General features: G+C 37.7%; 1 protein-coding gene across 3 annotated transcripts in view; it reads right to left on the bottom strand.

The window, feature by feature from the left end:
- LOC107091034 (amyloid beta A4 precursor protein-binding family A member 2-like) overlaps positions 1-21,496 on the bottom strand; it is a 54,097-nt gene that overhangs the window by 20,145 nt on the left and 12,456 nt on the right. For 2 of the 3 annotated variants that reach the window (XM_015384742.1, XM_015384759.1), the window contains exons 2-4: positions 6,553-7,062; positions 4,820-5,862; positions 280-360 (exon numbers count right to left, since the gene is read on the bottom strand). In XM_015384742.1, the coding sequence (XP_015240228.1) occupies positions 280-360; positions 4,820-5,862; positions 6,553-7,042 (1,614 nt within the window). In that variant the 5' untranslated portion in view covers positions 7,043-7,062. Of the gene's footprint in view, positions 1-279; positions 361-4,819; positions 5,863-6,552; positions 7,063-8,444; positions 8,573-21,496 lie in introns of those variants that run through there. The other variant, XM_015384751.1, reaches the window with a different exon arrangement.

Below are 21,496 nucleotides of genomic sequence, written 5' to 3'. Positions count from 1 at the left end.
TCACTCAAGGGTAAGAAGAGGCTGACTTCGGAGTGAAAAATGGCTCTCATAAAAACCCTGAACACATGCTCAATTGCTACAATGCTATCATGCTGTAAGCACCAGACATGAGCTGTAGTTATAATTACACAGCTGTTCATTTACAAAAAATTTTCACACACTCTTACACTATATACACACACACATATATTTTGTACGAGATAACAAAATCACCCAATAAAACAGTAAACAAATAAAGGGAGAAAAAATCCTGCATGAGGTTATCCAGCATCATCTTACCTCTGGTACATTGTTGTTCTCCAGGGGAACATTAAGGTCGGAGCGCTGCTGTTTTCTAGAATGATCTGGACCATTGCCAACCTGGCAGACCAACACAATACAAAAAGATGCCATGATATAAGTCAGAACAGAACAGAGGATTACAGATATGGTAAAACTAGAACACTTCCCTGTTTCTCTTAATTGGAAGCTCTTGTCTGCATAGGAGAAAACTGAGAAACTAAACTTGTAGTAGAACTTTAAATAAAATCTGTGGGAAACTTTACTTAAAATAAATGAAATGTCACATTATTTCTTAGCTTTGAATTATATTGTATAAGCTGTAGGTTTGTCTTAGTGGCCATGGAAAAAATGCTAAGAAAGTATTTCACCAGAAGTGGAAACCAAAACTGCACGTCACATCAATAAATTTTGGTAAACTTAATCTCAGATTACATAGAAAATCATAATGCTCAAACTAAGAACTATAGCCTATGTCCGCCTTTCAAAAAAGTTTGATCATCTTGTTTAATTCAAGCCAAACCTAACTTTTAAAACAGTTTAATCATGCAACACTGTAGAAGGATAGTGACTGATTTGCATGTAACTATGTATTTATGTGATTTACTTAAAATTATTTTTCTTTTCTTAATCGAAAACTGACCTTAGCTCTATACCTTAGATAATCCATTCCAGATCAACAATAACATTAACAACAAATATCAACTATTAAATTAGTCTTTGTTCTGCACTGTCAATGTGGATGTGGATTTTACAGTATTATTGCTCTTTAATAATAGAAATTAGCTTATGATTGAAGGGTAAAGTGTTTTATTTTTAAGAAAAAAAAACTATATTGCTAAAAAGGGCAGAGCTATTCAGTTTGTGTGCACAATCAGAAGAAATAAGAGGACATATCAGAAGAAGCACAATTTGGCAGATCCTCACTGTTTATTACATCTCGCTAGCAACAGGAGGGAAATGAAAGCCTCTGCTGTTTAGATCCTCTCCCTCAGCACAGCAGTAAAAGGGAAATTCAGATGAGCAGAACATGTTGTAACTCTGTGTACCCTCCTTAGGAGGAAGAGAGTTAACTTATCAATATTCATCATGGTGCCCAACGCAGTTGTACAAACAAGCATTGCAATACTAAGACAGAAGGTTTTTGTAGGATGAATCCACAAACTGAATCCAATTTCAAGATGCAACATGTGGGAATTATCCAACTGAATTTTATCATCATTAACTGCTAAGAACAGGGCTGTAAAAACCTCTTCTAGAGAACAAATGTAAAACTAAAACAAATTGTTCTCCTTTTATTGACTATCTGATATCTTACCCTTTCCCTCATGAGATAGCAGAAGCAGGAGTGAGAAATGGGCCAAGAGAAGCCATCTTAACTGGAGGAGGACCTACAGACCAGTCATTTCAACCGGTATTGTGGGAAATATGAGATCCATGACAAATCAAGTGGAGGATTTACTGTCCTTAAAATGTTATATTGGAGGAGTTTCATGGGCTTATCATAAAAATGTTCATGCTTGTTCATTCTGTTGTGGGCTTTCTTAGCATTTTTTCTGAGGCTTTTACGTTTCTTATACTGATATTGGAATAATATCCTATTGACCAAAGGTAAGAAATACATTGTGATCAAAGCAATATCATTCAGCCTGACCCTCAACCAGTCTTTCTCAATGCATCATGAGACATATATTTAACATATATTTATCACTATTAAGTAAGGGAAATTATCCCAGGTGTGAAAGACCTTGTGTTCGGTACTGTTGCATAAGACTGCAGATTTAAAGGACCCTAACGGGTACAAGTTTGTACTGACCTAGCATCTGATGAAGATCCTTGATACTTTGTTTATCAACTACCTTTAGCCCTCAGGTGGTGTCATTATAAAATCTGCTGCAGTTTGCTGGCATTGCAGTGGATTAAACCATTGTCTACTTGCTGCACCAAACACTGACCCACATGGAGAAGCCTTGGAGTAGTAAGAAAATAACGTTCTTTAATGTTCCTGCCCTATTAGTACCATCCACTTCTGAGTCATTCAGGACAAGCTATAGTGTTCAGGATTGGACCACCATCTGTCCCAGTGGATACTGGATCACCTCACTGGCAGCCTGCGGTACCTACGAACACAGGGTGGCTGTCTGGTCTGCAGACACATTGCAGGAGGAGAGCAGCTTTACTATTACTCTATCCCCCTTTTTTGCTTTCTTTAGCAAGACATTAACAATATCTTAAACCATTGTATTGTGTCATGGAAATTAGAGAACGTCAAACCTTTAAAGTGTTTACTCTAGTATATTGTATCTTCCTTCCAAACAATAGAGTATATGGTTTGTTTGTAGAGGATCACCAGCAACAATTTCCATCACTACTCTTTTAAACTTTGGCTCAATGCTGTACTCTCAAGGTATAATCAAATTTACTCTGGTTCAATCGTTAGGCACAGTGAATCACAATGTAGTTAACTGTTTATTTGATCACTGATTATGAAATCATCTCCAGAAGTCATTTGAACGTGAACCAGGGTGTGCATGTTTTTCAGTTTAATACATTATTGTAGACCTATATTTTGACTACAAATGAGCTGCAGAAGGCTAAGAACAAGTACATATATGCATAATACAGGTGCTTATTACCTTCAAGCTTTCTTGAAATCTCTTATTTTTGTACTATTTTACCTTTCAATGATAGGGTGGCTCTGCATGTAAGATCCAGGAAAGAAATAAGTAGCAGGTAAATTCCTTGGTAACAATAGGGTAGGGGCAAGGCTTCAAATATTATATTTCTTCTGTAAATATATGTTACTTATCACTCATTTTCAACTCTTCACCCCAAAATTGTAAATCCAGGAGTCCTAAAGATGCTTTACCTTAAACTGCCATCTCTAAAAATTGTTTATCAGGAAAGCAGAATGTATCTAGACAATGCATCTCTTCCTGATGTGTTTAACATAGACTTTAGATGTGAAGTAGCATCTAGATTTTATAGTATATGCAACTGTACTACTATCCTTTTTGAGCTTTCTCCCCAATTGACTTTTGAACACGTTACTACTCCTACCATCTGTTGAGGATCAAATGTCAATGACATAAGCGGGAGCGACTCCCCCTGATGTCACATCACTGCAACAGAGTCTACTTAACCAGCCAACTCCATCTTAACTGTCTCTTGCATGCAGCTTTCGGTCCTCGAAAGCGGAGACACATTCCGGTTTTCAGCTGAAGGCTATGTCATAGCCGCCATAACCCCTCCGGAGAAGAGCTGAAGATAGTGTCTTGTTTTTCCTGCGTTTTAAACCAGATTGAACACAGTGTTTTGTGAACAGGCCTGCTGAAGCACATGAGAAACCACCCAGTTCGTCTGGTCGACCCACAGAACAGCCGACTGACCCAGAACTGTGAAACCACCGGACCTTGACCCACTGGTTCGGCAGTGGTTTGCAGCTGTGCTCCTGCTGTCTGAGCCGCTGTTATAAGCTATCCACTGCCTTCTGGGGACTCCCTCTACCAAGGCTACAGTGAGTGACAAAATTAAGCCCTGCAAATGTTTGCTTTGCTGTTTGCATCTGAATAATTCAAGTCTCTTCTGACTTACCTGCTGGATGAGCGGACTGTATTCCCCCAGACTGAACAGAATCAATTGACAAAGTCGAACTGAGCGGTACCAAACCCCTGCCCCCTCTATTCATGGGAGCCAACAAGTAAACACCTTTTCCCTCTATCATCTGATGCTTAATAAATACTCTTAGTTTGCAAACACTCACTTGTGTAAATAATCATTACTGAAAAACAATGTATTGCAGAAGTGACTGTAGCACATATAAAGTTAGAGTATGAATGGCTTTGAGCTTGACTCTGATTAAGGACCTATGTATGCAGATATAACGGTCTGCTCATAACCCCTCCAAAAAACAAATCATATTCTCAACCATACTTTGTTGGCTCTATAGTAAACTAAATCCAGATGAATTCCACTGAACATTGAATACCTTTCCAACAATAAGATAAGCAGTAGCATCAAATGTTCTCTCAATAAATCAAAACATAGATTACATGTATCATTGTTACTCATAGTTTTCCAGGACACATTGTGTTTTGTCAACACATAACTAAATTCAAATTCTTCTCTTATAGCTACGCCATAAACCTTCTTGCAAATTATAAAGAAAAAACTGATAGGATGAAACAATCCATCTTGAATGAAACTGAACTGAAAAAAAGAATAATGCTTCATAATTCCAACATAAAAAAAATGAAATAAATGTTATCATCAAGAAAATGCAACACCAATATGTGGGATAGTATTTGGTGTTGCATCAGGCCAATGGAAATTTGAAAAAAAGATTGATGTAGTCTACGGAAAAGGTAATTTGATACATTTTCTAAAATAAAGTCAAACTTAATACAGCTATAGAAGCGCAATAATCATACTACACCATTCATTTTTTTTTTTTTAGAGTTTGTTCTGTTGTATGACCCTAAAAGCAGTATTGCTAGAAATGTGGATAAGTAAACGCTTTTGGACTTTCTAAACAGATTACCTGCTCTTGAGCCCATCTCTGTCTGTCTTCAGGAGAGCATGGATGAGCCTTGGTGCCTCTCTGGAGGTCAGGGTTGCTGTGATGCATGGAGGGGATGTTTAGGGACTTGGGCCTGCTGTCATGACGGTGATGAACTGGTGGATAGGACGTTGCCTCGGGCTTACGGTGAGGATAGTCACTTGGTACAGGATCCTGGGCCAACTCCTCTGGGCTTTGATCAGTGCCACTGCTTAGACTCCCCATGCTCATACTCATCTTAATCTCAGCAACAATTTGGTCAATGTCCTCCTCTGCCTCCTCTCCTGTCTCTCCCTCCACCACCAGCACCTTACGACTGCGGTATGGGGAGACCTGCACTGAGTTCCCATTGTCTTCAGAGGGATAACAGTCACCAGTGTAAGCTCTCTCCTTCTCAGCACCTTCCTCATCTTCATCTTCATTGGGACAGCCCTCTTCACTCTCTTCCTCTCTGTCTTCCTCTCTGTCATGCACCTGAGTGTGGATGGTGTCTTGCATTGCAGGCTGGTGGTGATGGTCCAATATGGGTTCTGGTCTTCCATTGTAAATCTGTTCATCAGGATCTTGTTCCACCACCTCACAACGGACCTCCCCCTCCCCCTGACCCCACTCTTCAACCCTGTGCCTTTCTTGTTCTTCCCACTGCTCCTGGCTCACATGATCCTCTTCTATCCATTCCTCTTGTACCTCCTCGTTTCCCTCTCTCCATTCCTCCACCACTTCATCCTCATCTTCTTGCCACTCCTCTCTTATTGGCTCTTCTCCTTCATCATCTTCAACCCATTCCTCCTCTCTCAATACTCCTTCCGCCTCTTCCTCTTCTCCCTCTTCTACCCATCCTTCTTCTACCTCCTGGCATTCACCAGCATGGGTTCTATGTTGTTCAATGTTTCCGGAGCAGTCTCCCTGTTTGTGGCTGTGGTTACAGTTTCCCTGGTTGTTGCAGTCCATTCCCTCCAGGTAACTATCATCCTCAGGGCAGTAGCGAATGTAGTAAGTCACTCCCCCGTCTTCCTCTGCTAATCCTGGAGAGGTTTGCAATCAGAAACAAACAGTTGTATGCTTTATTTAAGTAGGGAAAAAAACCCACAATCGTTCCTAAAACACTGTCATGTATTTGATTGTACATTATCCCCACTGATGTCAAGTCACAGCTTCTCAAAGGGAAGTTTGTGTCAATGTGAAGCAGACAAATGTGTTTTTTTGTGTGAAAAACCTTGATATTTATTGGAAGCACTGTCTGGAAATCTTTTGAACCTCCAGACCTAGAACTGGTGCTGTTAAAAACATATAGACCAGATGCTGGTATCTAGTCTGGAAATGCCCTTAACCACAGTGGACCATTATATCTGTGACATCTATTGAAGGACATACACTTCAGCTCTACCCTATTCCAACACCAAACCTGGAAAACTATTACAAACAACAGTGCAACAGTAATTTTGCATGTTTAGTAAGTATTGAACTGATGTTGGAAATAAAATATTTGTGGACTTCCGTTGTTCAGAAAAAGCCATGTATGGAAAATCAAATATAGACAGTTACAAGATACTTGGTTTATACACTGAGGGCTGCCCTCATAAGGAAACAGAGAGTAAATATCAGGAGTACTTAGTGACCAAGGTAGAGAGCCTTTCAATGTATTTCTATTTATTAACAAATAAAATTTTCCCATCCATTTTATCCCAAATGAAGATAGCAGATAGTAAACTCACCATCATCATAGTCTTCCTCATCCTCTGAAGTGTTGTTAATGTAGTCAGAGCTTGAGTCATCATCCAGACTGTCAGCCTCACCATGAAAGTCTGCCGGATCATGGACAAAGTGGTCCTCACTCTCCTGAGGTTCATCTTCAGGCGTGGATGGTGTCGTTGGACGTTCATTCTCAACCTGTGAGTCAACTTCTGGGTGGCTATACTGCTTCATGTCAATATCCACATCTTCATCATCTTCGGGATGAACATGGCTCACATCTTGAGGCTTGGAGGAGGAATATTTGGTGTTGCAAGAATGACTTAAGGGTTTTGGATTATGAGACTCTTTGTGATAGCGTAGCGGGCGCTGGCGTGCTGGTAGAACTTTAAGATCACATGACTCTGCAAGATGAGGGGCGGGACAGGTAGCAGGGCTGGGACCAGACATGGTGTTTCCACTACTGGTCCCAGGCCTCTTTCTTTGGGCCATTATTGGCGGCCTACAAGCCATGCATTGTTAATGGTGTGAACCTGTAAGACAGAGAAAGACAAAAGCAACACAGCCTAAGTGATGTCAAATTCCGCTAATGTTAAATATTATTGTAACCTTATATGACTATGCATTAATTTTCTGAAATAAAAAGACAATTACTTTGATACCCCCAAAAAGATGTGTTTATCAGTAGATAAATCCGTACCTCATTTTGTTTTTATATATTTTGTAAATGTCTGCTATCTGGTATATTCTTGTACACTAAGCATGGCGCTTTCCACAGCACCTCATACAAATTGTGAGCTATACCCTAAGCCGATTTGATATTATTCTGTTTTTTTAATTCTCAGCCAGTGAGTTGTAAACTCACTGGCTGAATCCAAAACTGCCCCCTAACTAGTAATTAACTATCAAGCGTCACTTGCAAAAAAATCGCAGTCATACGGCACCTGGATTGTAGGGGGTATAAACGTGAATGGGACAGCCTCTTCCCTCCAATGGAAAGGGAAAGCAGTAGTCCCAATAGCAACACAGTGACACCGCATGTGTGTGGCTTTAGCTCTGTGGCGCAGGTTAACATAATAGGGAGCTTTGCCTTCTGTTTCTTCCAGATGCCCTATTCCAGCAGAAGCATTATCAGAGAGGAGCTACTCAAAACAGTTGGACTCATATCAATTAAGGATTGCATCATTGTTTCTGAAAGTTAACTTGTTGGCTTTAAAATAAAACAATAAACCAGCAATGTTTTTATTTATCCAGCTCTATCAGCACCTCCCGTGCCTGCTCTTTATTTAATCAACATACATATTTTTTAATTCAGTTGCTGAGTTCATATATTTTTTTTTCAATTGTTCTTTCAATTAAGTGGTCATATTTATTAGGTCTGTCGAATAACTGTATAAGCATAATTTCTTGCTACATTAAAGTCCACGAAATGCAATCCAAAGCTAAAAGTTCAGTATTCATTTATATTTTATTGTTTTGTCAGCTTCCCCTCTCTCAGTTGTAGCTGTACGTTGCCATGCACATCTTCCCTCAGAGGGGGTGTTGTTGCTGCTCCCTATCAGTTATCCTTCTTCTGAATTATGTTTCCTATTTACATGAATGAAACCAGTTAATCAGATCTGTCCAACAAGCCAGGAAACATATTTCTAAAAAAGACATACGCCTGCACATTGGCACCTATCAATGCTTTTTTAATGCAGTTTCTTACATAACACACACTGAGTTCTGACTCACAATACAAAGCTTTTTGATCACATAGACACTGTACATGAGCCCACCTGATGAAATAAAGCAACATGTTACACATTTTAAACCACTCACTCTAGCTTTTCAGTGTATCCTTGTGGAAAATATATAAAAACAATCAAATTTGTTCAATGTCTAGCATACGATGCTCTAACTGTATATGTCTTACCTGGAGCTGGCATGTGATACACAATAGGTCTGGGATTTGGTGTAAGAACAGCAGCCCTGCTTTTCCTCACTCGTGCTTCTCCTTGCTCCTCCCATCCCCCCTCTAGCTGCCAAACAGCGTGAACCTCTATGACTCCACCCTCTCTTTATCCTCATTCTATAAACCAGCTCCATCATTTGAGAGCTCAGCCCCACCCCAAACGATTCCATAAAGCTCAGTCAGGATTGGTTACTAGGGGTAACTGCATCCTCTGGGGAATGATAACCTTTGACAATTTCTTTGTTAGCTTCTTGGGCTTTAAAACTAATGCTTCAAAAGAATCAAATACTGCTGCTTTCTTCATGCTTCACACACTTCTATTTGGGATATTTGTTTTTTTTTTTGTTTTTTAAAAGGATCTAAGTCCTTGTTCAGGTGGCATTCACAAAATCTGCTTTGTATGACATGCATTCTATTTCTTTACTGTGCAACATACAATATATTTTTGCATGTATTAATAAAATATTATAATAAAATCATGACAAGATATATATATCATCCTTCTTGCTGATTTAATACTATTGTGTCCAAAATAAAATGAATTACTGTCTGATTTTACATCTCTGACTGCAGCCTTCAGTTTTAAACACCGCAGTTAGAAAAAAAACCTTCAGTTTTATAAGGATTTTCTATCCTACTTTGGCTCTCATGCTAACACTTCCAGCTTTTCTCACACTGAAATTGAGTTTGCATATCATAGATCACTGAAGCAACATAAATTTGATCCCCAAGGCTGCCTCTTATTGCATCCATGAGCAACTGCTGAATAGCTCTCATAAACAAATAGAAACTTATGAGTTTTTGTTTTTGTTCCAGATTCAGAGGCAAACATTTTCAGCTCTTTTAGCTGACAGTTCAAAGCACAGCCGTTTTCTGAGACTTGACTTGCTTTTTGTCTGAGTTTTGAAACCAAAGACAGTTGATAAGTTTTGTTTAATCTTTCTTTTTGTGACAAAGAAAAAAAGCGAGAACAAAAGAACATTTTACAGAATGAGCAGGAAATAGCTCCACTTTCAGTTTTCTTTTAGATCAGTGAAAGAAAACGAATTACTTTTTTATCTTACTAAATTCTACTTCAATGTAATTTACACCAATAACTTTAATTTGTCCTGGCAGGCATGAGAAAAACAAAAAGATTCAAAATCATAAACAAAACTCAAAGGAAGTCTGAGGCAGAAAGACTTGCAAAATGTCAAATATCTTTAATCACATGAGCTCCACATATCAGGTAATGCTTTTTGTAGCATTGATGTGTTTGTTAGCAGGATTACGGAAAAAGATTGAACCAATTGCTCTAACATTTTACCACAGGTGTGTCTTATACTGCCTTAGTTAGAACTCTTTACATTGTGGTGGTGATCTGGATCATGATCCAGATTTAGGAGTTTTTAAAGGATTTCCAAGCACTGCGAGATTGAAGTGTTGCCAGAGCTCCAGAAAAAGAAGCTACATACATTTAATAATTGAATGCTAAACTAAGGCTGTCTGTGAAGATCCTTTACATCTACATGCCTGATTGAATGCAGTGATAAGATATTTTTATTCCTATCATTACCTCAAAGAAGGTAATGTTTTCTGTGTAGTTGGTTTGTTTGCTGGTTAATTACAAAGATTACCAGAAAGCTTGAGCTGAATTCTTTCCACAGACGTTTCACAGCCAAGTCGGAGTGGCCTGTATCAAAAGCTTTTTTTCTTGGATTTTTTGCTGAATAAATTTCTAAACTTTGAATCTAATTTTACTCCTTGGTTAGTTCTTAAATATTCTGGAAGTTGTGCAAAATATTTTGAGCTAAATCCTGCATCCAAAAAAGTAGTTATTTCAAAACACATCTCCTCTGCTTGCCAATTGATTCTGAATTGTCCAGAGGTGTTCTATCTAATCTAATCTATCTAATCTGGGATTCATAACAAAGTGTCTTGATAATACTCTTCACGCAGCTAAGACATTTTAATCTTCCACCATTATTTCCTACATGAATCTAATGTAGTGAGCATATTCTAGCCTTTCAGCTGCCATCGGTCATAGTCAAAGCAACCACCTGGGGGCTCCTCTTCTTCTTTGAACTTGTGTTAATACTCAAGTAAATACTGCAAGCGCGACAGCTGCTCTAGGGTGATCATCAATTTAGGAAACTGATGACTTTATTGGTTTTCTCCGCACATAAAGACATGCAATTGAGCAGTGCTTAGGTCATTTTATGGTATCCTGATGGAAAAACCCAGAAATTATTAAGACCAGTGGTGATTTATATTTCAGTTGTATGTAAATCATGATTTCTTTTGGCATACTGATACATTGCTGATTGATACATTCGCTGTATTTTTTAATAGATTATTGTAAATAGTTCTTTATTCTAGATATTTTTGTGAATCAACCCAAATCTCATGATTTATCTTGTTTGTTATGTCTGTGTTCTGTTTCTTATAGCGCCACAAAATCAAACAGAACAAAACAATTTTTCCTTTTGACAATACTATACAAATGATACATATAATTTGGGAAATTATTATTTAGTTGAGCCCTTACCTATTAAATGCAAATCTGCAAATTTAAATTTGAAGTGCTAATCATAACTGGCATAACTGGTACAAACAAATAAAATGCCCTTCTTAAACAGGAAACTTAAAAGAAGAACAATCACTTCTCTTTCACTGATTTCATAGGGATTTTTTATTTCCAAACATAATGTATGAAGCCTTTTACTTAGAAGAGGGGGCTTAAAAGTAACATCTTACATACAGTAATTGCAGAAATACAGTAAAAACACCCCATAAGTTCTTATAGAAAATGTCACACCTTATAGATTCTAAATGTACCTTTAGTTTGCAAGTAAAAAAAACACAAAAAGGAAAATTTAAAACTAAAAAAAAAATCTCTATACGTCAGCTCAATAATAAAAAAAATCAACTGACTGGCTCAGAAACCCCACAATCACATGCATAAAGAGGCAGTGTCAGCACCAGATTTGCCTTTAGTAACTCAGTTGTCTGTTTCTAGCTATAGCCAGGGAGGCCTTCTTTCTGTTCTAAGAACAATGCATCGGTTTTTGATGAAGCTTTAAATTACCTTTGCACACATTCCTACTTTTGCAAACACATCTTGCAAATGTGTCCATTTGTGCTCCTCTGTATATTTCTGTTTTGACTATGTGTGTGCTTAAAAGCTGTGCTGAGGAGCAAACAGAGGATGAGAGAAGCAATTCAGAAGCAGCAGATGGCTCAGTAAGAGTGTGGGCCCCGGGAATACTGATGTCTCTCTGCCTGGAATATTAAGCCATGACCTCTGATCACACTGCTGAAAGACAGTCAGCCTTGGACAAGAGATTGCCAAAGCAGAATTAATGATAGAAGGAATAATCAACAGTGAAGATAAGTTCCCAAACTCTTCTCTAGTCTTACTTTTTTGTCAGAATTGATTGCTGTGTTATATGAATGTGGGAATAGACATAATTAAAATGTGGTATTTCTCATGATATTGACAGTAATTTATTGCATAAGTTGTTGATTATTTATATCATTCATTAACTCCGCCAAGAACGTTATGTTTTTAGTTGACTTTGTGTCTGTGTGTGTTTATTTGTCTTTCCATCCGTCTGTATAAGGATAACTTACTAAAGTTATAAATGGATTGTAATAAAATTTCGAGGAACAATCCATTACATTTTGGTGATGAACCACACAACAATCCAGATACAGGATTATTTTAAAAGATTCTTTAACACTGTTTGGCTTAACAAGCAGTACCCTCCTAAACCAGAGGGATGCAGCATGACTACTGACAGCTTCAGTGTCAGACTCAAGAAGGTTCAGAGTTATTATAGTGAGGAGAAAAACACAGGAAAGGCGAGCTATACATTGTTAGAAGTCTCGATCTGCTGACAAAAGAAGAAAGCAGAGTGAATGAAAAAGGTGAGAGCAGGACAAACACCAAAGGCTGCAGACACATGCTATGCCTTATAACTTATAAACATTTGAAAGGATTTTAAGGATAAGATTGTTACCCAAGATGCACCTCATGGCAAGGAACAATTAATTAAAAGTCCTCGCCAATTATATATATATATATATATATATATATATATATATATAAATATATATATATATATATATATATTTCTTTATTTGGTATATATCTGAAAGGAACTACAACAACACCCTTTTAACTGGGGGATTGACAGATAAACCAAAACCGCTATTCATAATTTTATGATACTCCAAACTGCTTTGCAAAGCTGCAATAAATATGCAAAGTAGCATGTTGATCTTTTTGTTCTAGAAAAACTGTTGTTATTTAATCTAATGATAGATTCAAGCGGAACAGTGACCACTGACTTCTCAGGCACCAATCATGACCACAAATTCTGTGATCCATGAAATAACCACTGCTGCTATTCATCCGACATCTTTGTAAGGGTCAAATTATCCTGTAAACATTAAGCAACAGCATGAAACCCTTCCACTTCATTTAACATATGTATATAAAATGGCAATTAAAACCTAAGGCAGTCACAAGGGAAATGTAAGATGAAGTATTACAAAGACACAGAGGAATATCTTCTTCTCTGTAGCCTTGTTAATATTCAGTATTTGTACTCTTCACAGTCTCCCACTCATTTTAAAATGACAACAAGGGAGACATGTGGGAGCCAGAAAGAGAAGGACAGAGGGGACTTGGTGGGCAGCATGAATGGAACTGAACCACAGAGTTTTTCCCCACCACTGAGCCGTCCAGCAATTGTTTTTTTTTTTTACTGCAAAACGTCAAAGACACACCCTCCTCCTTCACCCTTAACTGTTACTATGGCAATCCTTTGTTTTCCTACTTCAGTGTCAAGGAGGACTGATTTAGCCAAGCATAAAAAAACCCATACACAAAATAAAAGCATTCATAAGCTTATATAAACCCTCCCACTCTGCTAATAAAGTGTATGTTTCTGGAGTTTTGCAAACACAAGATTAGTCAACAGTTCTACAGCCCACTCTGTAAACAATTTCTGTTACATTCAATGAAACAGACAGGATCTGCCAGATGGACGTTTTCCTCTCTGGGTGGTCTGGTATTGCTCTGCCATTATTCAAAGACACAACAAAATCAGCAAAATACCAACCTGAACTTAGTATGATGTAAACAAATTATTAAACTAAATTGTAAGGAAATAAAATAAATGGGTATTCAATTTCATTAAGTTAAGGGTGGTGCCCCTCATATTCTAGATCTGTCAATCCCCCAAAAGCTGTGCACAAATCTAGTAATTACCAATTTATTTCAGTCATGTGTAAAAGGTGATTAAAACAACCCTACATTTAAACTGTATGCAGAAACCTGCTGGTTGTTTCAGAATGATAAAAAGTATTTAAAACTGTGTAGCATGAGTATCATGACTTAGATCCACCTCATATGGTCCAAATATGCTTCTACAGAGACTTTCTCTGCAATAATTCAATTAAATTTTTTTTGGGCAATTTATAGAATGCATATTGGGCTTGTGAATATGACATTAGCAGAACCATTGTGGGTTGTGTGGCACTGAGGCTAGTAGAGGCAGGTATCCTGTTGGAGTGGGGTTACATGCCTTTCAGCAAGAGAGCATCACTGTAAAGCACAGCTAGCTGAGCTGTCGGATGGCACAGTTCCCAACAGTACAACCAAGGACACATTCACCAATATTTACCAATAGATACCTTTTTGTGATTATAAATTATATAATTGTTTAAAAACATGACATTTAAATCCATTGTGGTTACTGCTAACTTTGCACAATCTGCACATGTGTCTGGAAGTGTTTCTTTCATAGGGAAGCCAGCCTATGACTGAACACCTTTAAATAAGCCACACACAGACACGAATGTGACTCATGGTGAACTTTTTAGCTATACGATAAAGAGAAAGAGAGCTGCTAAAGGGGACAATGCTGCACCTGTGGCCCAACTGGTCATAAATCAGAAGTGGTACAGACAGTGACCCTATGTGTAGCTGCTCACAACTTTGTGCTGGATGAAGCTGCACCTAACCAAATCGCTGAATAAATACGATAATGTAGATTTTGATGCTACAGATGTGCCGAAAACAAAAAAAGATGTGCAGGATTATAAACTGGCACAAACTAAACTGTTCATTATTTATTCTGTAAAAACTCTGCTTTGTTTTTAAAAACTATAAATATAAAAATATAACCATGGATGTCGTGGGGACAGTGATTCGCCTACATGTTATGAATGCTGGTGTACCATAAATGATAAATTATGAACAGTTTAGTTTGTGCCTTCAACTCATTGCCCATAGGAAGACGTTACTTGGATATAATAAAACCGAATTTCTTCAGAACGGCTCCAAATGACACAAAACTAATATGGGTGAGTAGAACATGATGTAATTACGTAAAATCAAGGGGCCAATGTAAAATAAACGGTGTTCCCCTTTAAGCTCAACTTCCAAAAAAGTCAATAACTTCCCATAAATTCCTTGATCAGAAACCTTCCTGGTTCAATTTCGTCCTTCAAATGAGCAAATGTAGTGTCTACTGTTTAGGAATTTCTGTCTGCTGTTTAAACGAATGAGAACATTCTTCCGTTAATTGAGAGCATGGAGGAAAATCATTGCCGCTTATTACTATTATCCCTGGCCGGATGATTGCAACTTGTCAAAATGATTATCATACTTAAATTTTCATACCTATTCCAACATGGTCCCATACTAATTACAATGGCATTTTTTTTTTGATTAACTGGATAAAATGATTTAATTGTTTTTCTGGGTCAAAAAATCTACCAGACCAAACAAAATTCTGCTTCAATCCCTGAAATGTGAGGGAGACCTTGCTCTTCCTAACTTCAGACATTACTACTGGGCAAGCTAATATACAGCCAACATAGAAACTCTTGTACTGGAGGTCTGGTGATGATGCTTATTTTACTTAAGTGGAAATAATGCACCCCTACCTCTCATGACCACCGGGTGAGAAAGGGTATTGAGGCTTCAAATATTACACTTGGTGCACCAATATGTTGTTGTATTGTTTAAGTGTGTGTGGAGTTTTTTTCATCTTGTGTAGACATTGGTACCTCATGAGTAAATTTCTTAGGAAGATACTGCTTTGTGGGGACTAGTCAGCTTTCCATATTAAACAAATCTAGCTTATTGTTAGCTTATTGGGTTGGTGGTTTTGTTTGTATTGGATAGGGTAAGTGTAAAGGTCTGGGTTAGGCCATACAAATGTAAGGAAAGCAATGCAAATCCCCACAAGATAGCAAAACATAACATGTGGGGGTGGGGGACACCCACACACGCTGCATTATTCTGTTTTCCTCTTGGATTCTTATAAAACCTGCTTGCAATTAATTAGAGAAATATTTTTCTAATGACTTTCATTAAGGAAGTATAATAGTAAGGTTGCTGGGATGCCGCTAAACAGGTCCGGAAGTTCTATTCCTCAATTTAATCAAGAAAAGTGAAATTGTTAAATGATTTATAAACAGTCCTTTGTAATCAAACTCCACTGTAAATCAAGTGATTTCTCCATAAAGATCAGGCACATATTTTCATTGTACTGTCAATTATATTTTCTGCCTGTAAGCCGAAGCATAAGCAACGTGAACTTCTACAACCTTAAGCCTTTCTTTCACTTTGACAAATACCTGATAGACAAGCAGATAACATTTATTGGATATGATGATAACCGCTAAATTTGATGACCGCACCAAAACAAGCAAGCCATATTAGTTACCAGAATATCCCCTTGACCTACAGAGAGACAGACTGGCTTAACTCTAATGTCCTGGCCCCTTCATACAGGAGCAGGTACGTCAAATAACTTCTTGGTACATTCACCCTGAGCGGTGAATAGGTTGACAAAGCACAATGCTTAGTGATGATATTCACACCTTTACTCTTTCCTGGTCTGTGCATGGACTGCAAATCAACCATTCAGCAAAAGGAAGCTCTGACTAAAGGGAGCCAAAGCAAAAAAGTCAGAAAAACAATAAACATCTTAGTCTGGTTTTATGCTATTTATGAGCTTTCACATGCTGAAAGATGGACGGAAACCTCTAAACAGTAAGTGTGAGGTTTTGTTTTTTTCTGTATCACTGACCATTTGACAGAATTTTTCATGGAGACAAGGTCTGCACAGCCACAAAGAGGAACAGGCACCACCCAAGACAAAACAACAGACAGACTCACAGAAAGGCAAGGTTTGATTATCTGACTGCTATTTTAGTGCTGACATTTCACTTATCAAAGAGATGTCAATCAGGTGTGTGGGTATTTGTGTCACACCAGTATGCAGGCTCGGACTGGTAATCTGTGATACCGGGCATTTGACCAGTGGGCCGGTCTTAATTTCAGCATGCGAAGGCAGGCCCTCCTTAAATCATACCGGCCCCAACACTTACTGTCCGACTGAAGCACCTCCCTGTGACAGTAAATAACTGAAGGAGCTCAAGAAGTAATACAATATTAACTATCTAAATGATGCATGCCGTATATATATTGCCCTTCCTTGTCATGCACATCTTTGTGACGGTTGGCATATGGTGTAAGTTTCTATTTCCTCAAACTGTAAAATCCTTGCAACAAACTAAATTATAATAAAAATAAAATGCTTTCTTTAAACCAAACTATGATGTTCCTCTTATATTTCGCAAATTTATGTTTGAATATTTTGCAAAAATATGTTGCGGTGCATGATGAGGGTTTTGTATCTAAAGGCTAACACTTCCTGTCTTACATGCATTGTTGCCAGGTTGGGATGTTTCCCAATCTGGAAATTTAGGATGGCTGTCTATGGGTAAAACATTTTTTTTTCTTTAGATTTATTGCCTAAGAGATCAATAGGCTTTGGTTCAAATTGGGCGAGATTTCGTATATCCAGACATTTTTTGAACATTATTTGGGCTGGAAAACGTGAGTCAGTGACATCTGGCAACCCTGCTTATGTGGTGAGTATGGATATTATGCAGAAGCAGTCACTGTCGCGTCTGTGTTAATAACCAAAACCAGTAAAACCGCAATATAGAAGTCTTGGAGATGTGATGTTGTGATGCTTGAAGATAGATCGGTTAATCCACAATTTGTATTCATATAGTGTTTCACGTTTGAGACGCACACGTTTGACTGTGCTTCTATTTTTTTTTTCCGCTGGGCAGTGTAGATGGAATAATGCCAGGGCCGAAAATCGTTCCCAGTCCGACCCTGCCAGTATGCCAATGACATCAGATCATTGAGTATGTAGACTTTTTTCTATCCGACTGCTTGAATGCGTGTACTTGTTTGTGTGTGCTTGCAGGTGTGAGAAAATCACATCAGTCCTCTCAAAGCAGGCAGTTTGAGCAGGTGTCACACCTCTCAGCATACTTTATCTTTTACTAAACCCAGGGGGGGAAATACACTGTCAGGGTGGAAGATTTAAATCTGGTTACAGTAGCTCAACTGCACTCAAACACAAACGTATGATACACACCTACAAACAATTTTATATACTGTTATGCATTGAGTATTAAAATAAATCATAATGTCTGTGTGCTTGTTTTATGCTAAACAAAGAACAATTTTTTTTCAGGGGGGAATTTAGAGACAAACTCCACCTTTGAGTCTTCTACATGAACTATAAAGCTATGTTAATGAGGTGGGGGATTTCTTTTCTCAGATCTGGAAGCTTGGAGAAAACAATTAGACAATAAACACAACAGCAAGCGCAGTTTGATAGAGGAGGCAAGCTTGCTGAGTAATAATGCATGATTCACAGCTATTTTAAGGTTGTGGATCTCAAAACCTAGATTTCTTCAGGGAAATCTTCCCAAGGTGGCTCAGTAGAAGCAGTGCCAAGCTAGAGTAGTGTTAGTGCAGTGGTTAAGTGAGAGACTACAAAAGGTTGCATCTGATAAAACCAATCCATTGCTTATATATGATTTCAAAGTCATAAGAAATTTCTCATGTAAAGGACTTCAAAAAATAATGGAATTATTTTAAATACATATAAAAAATTACACTTAGAATAATTTTTAGCATTAAGCCTATAGCAAAGACAGCAGAAGTCACAAAATTTAGGGTAGCCCATTCAATCTTATTTTGCACAACTAAACACAAAATTCTGTGTGTGTAGGACATACCCAACTATTCCCTAGCATCCACTAATCAAAGCCTCTGGATTATTTTTTTAATCTGGTAGTTGTTAATAAACTATATATAGTATACATTTTCCTCTCAGTGCAAGTATAGGTCACAACAGAAAAGAATCAACGTAAATTATCTGATTTAGCTTCTTAACTGGGTGAGTAAATACTAATTCCATTGATGCTAACTAGGGCCAATGAGAAACAGCAAGCTCAGACAGGGGTTTGGTGGAGTTAATCACCAGCAGCACAGATCCAGTGATGACTTAAAACTGGATTATCACTGTGTTATATTGAATCTTCTTACATAACCATCACCGGTGTTAGATTACCAAACGGGTCAGTATGTATAATAAGGTTCTTTCCACAGAATTGAGTCTCGCATGCTGAGGGTTTTCCCTACTGTGGGCCACTTCCAGCTCTTTCAATATGTTCAACTGTCCCAGACGGATATGAATTGATCTAGGATCAAGTCTTAATTCTGACCACAAGTTTGCAGATGTTGCTTTTATTCTTAACAAGTTTTTATTTTATCAGTAAGGAGGCTTAGCAGCATTAAACAGAGAGCCTGGCTACCATACAACTGTCAACCTCCCTGCTGGACATAGCATAGTCAACACAGTGCTCCTCAAGCTGCAAAAGAAATTCCCCTCTCTCCACAGGGTATATTGTCTGATGTGACCCCTACTGCCTGTAGCGCAACCATTTATAGTTCTTAGGATTGCCCAATGCCACCACTTAACCTCCCAGCATACTAGATAGATTCTACAATTGATCAGTGACAAGCTGTGCTGCATGCCTTGTAATTTTATCGATCTTATGCTGCAGACCATAGAAAGTGATCATTGGGGAGAAAGTAAAGATAGAAAAAAAAAATTCCAGCTGTTTAAGCACCATTTGATGAGATAATGCTAGACATACATAAAAAGCAACATCAATAAGATTCTGTATTAGAGTGTGCACAAAGTAGTCATCTCACAGCACAACAACAGTATATTAACACTGGCTGACATGCTGAGGTGTCCACCAAAGGACTACATTTCTTATAATATTTTTATTTAACTCATAGGTTATAGTATGAAGCAATGTGCTTATAAAATTTGCAGGTAATGGCGGGATATTTAGTATTAGCAAAAACTACATTAAAACATCTAGATCGGATCGCACAGTATTCGTAGGCATCAATTGCATAAGAGTACAGCTTTGGACATATCTAGCATTTTACCGAAACAGAAGTCAGCTACAGACTTACCCCAAATATGCCCTAAATCCCAACAAAGGATAATTAGGTGTACAGTAACAAAATGTGTCATAAGGAAAGTACAGCACAAAAGAAGAAAAAACTGAAAAAAAAAACACAAATTTCTTATTTTCACATTAATTTGTAACTTAATGCTGGTAATCCCTTTCTTGCAAATTAATGCATTATTTTTGCACCTTAAAATTACATATCGACGTACAAACAAACCCCTGGGTTACAGGATGGGTGGAACGATGGCTTCGTCTTTGGATGGAGATTGTTGTGAGTCTCCATCAATGACATCAGTTCAATACCAGTACTGCTCTGTGCTCACTCTCAACAGAAAACAACAACAACAACACATAGAAAAATATGCTTTTAAACAGATTTGAATTTTTAAACTCTACATGATGCTGGGCTGAACAGATGCAATGTTATAAATAATCAATGCAACGCTGAATTGTCTTCATCAGGGTGGTTCGATTCAGACATATGACAGATGAAATCACCCACAGACAGCCACTTGGAGCTCTGTTAACAACTCCAAGCCATAAGGAGAACCAGGTCATAAATATGAAGCTGTGGGTAGATGAAGTGTCTTATTTTTTTGAAATCCACACATGTTCACTGTAAATAAACATAAGCAAGACAATTACAACTTCTTTAACAATCGATTTAAAACAATGTCATATTTATATTTTATTTCATTTGATTATGTAGCTGTTTGTGTCAATATCAATTAGAAATACTAAGGAAATACCTAAATATAAATATGCTTAATCTATAAAGTATTTGCACATATCATTAGGCTTTTATTCATGAAACACTATTAGGAAATTAATAACATAAATGTAATACATTTAATCAAAATTGCTATTTAGAATTGTTGCACAGCACTATTTGTTTTTCAAGAAAGTTTAATTAAAAAACTATGTCTGTGCAATCAGTTAATCAACGAGCCTACTCTGAAATATGCTTTCAGAGTTTCTGACTGCTATGATAACCTAACTAGACAGTTGCATTGGGAATCTCCAGCCTAAACTCAACCAGGAGTTCAAGGATTTCCGCCTACCTGTTATGCCTGGATCACATAATTGTAAAAATATTGGGTGATTTTCACAATCTCAGAGACACCACACATGACATTAAAAAATCATAAATATAATAGGTGTTACCCTTCAGTGTGTCACTCCATACAAGGAAAAGATTCCCTTTTGTTAACATTCAGATGTCAGACAGGAAGTCTCATACAACATTTCAAGATCAAGTTTGAGTTCAGCACAAATAAACATGGCTAAAAGGAAATAATAAAGGGAGTTGCTTGGAGACTAAATGTGACATAGAAAAAGATTGTAAAATAGAGAATTGTTTAAAGAACTGGTGACAGCAAGAGAAGGGCTCTACTTAGTGAACTGGTAGGCTGTGTCTATTTTTCTTTTGTAAATTATGTTTTAATTGGCTACACCTCAAATTCAGCTGACTGCAACCTGCTGTGCCTTTCATAACAGTACACACAGCAGGATATAGTCAATCCAACATGATGAATAGAATATCATGGAAGTCCTTCTAATAACAGCGCATCCTTCTTAACAGTTCATACAGTACATGGCGGTATTTTTTCATAACATTATTTTAAAATCCAAGAACGTGTAAGACTGGGAAA

This window comes from Cyprinodon variegatus, unplaced genomic scaffold (genome assembly GCF_000732505.1).
Source record: "Cyprinodon variegatus isolate N-32 unplaced genomic scaffold, C_variegatus-1.0 Scaffold15, whole genome shotgun sequence".
In the NCBI taxonomy this organism is placed as follows: Eukaryota; Metazoa; Chordata; class Actinopteri; order Cyprinodontiformes; family Cyprinodontidae; genus Cyprinodon; species Cyprinodon variegatus.
This window is presented reverse-complemented; position numbering and strand designations above follow the sequence as displayed.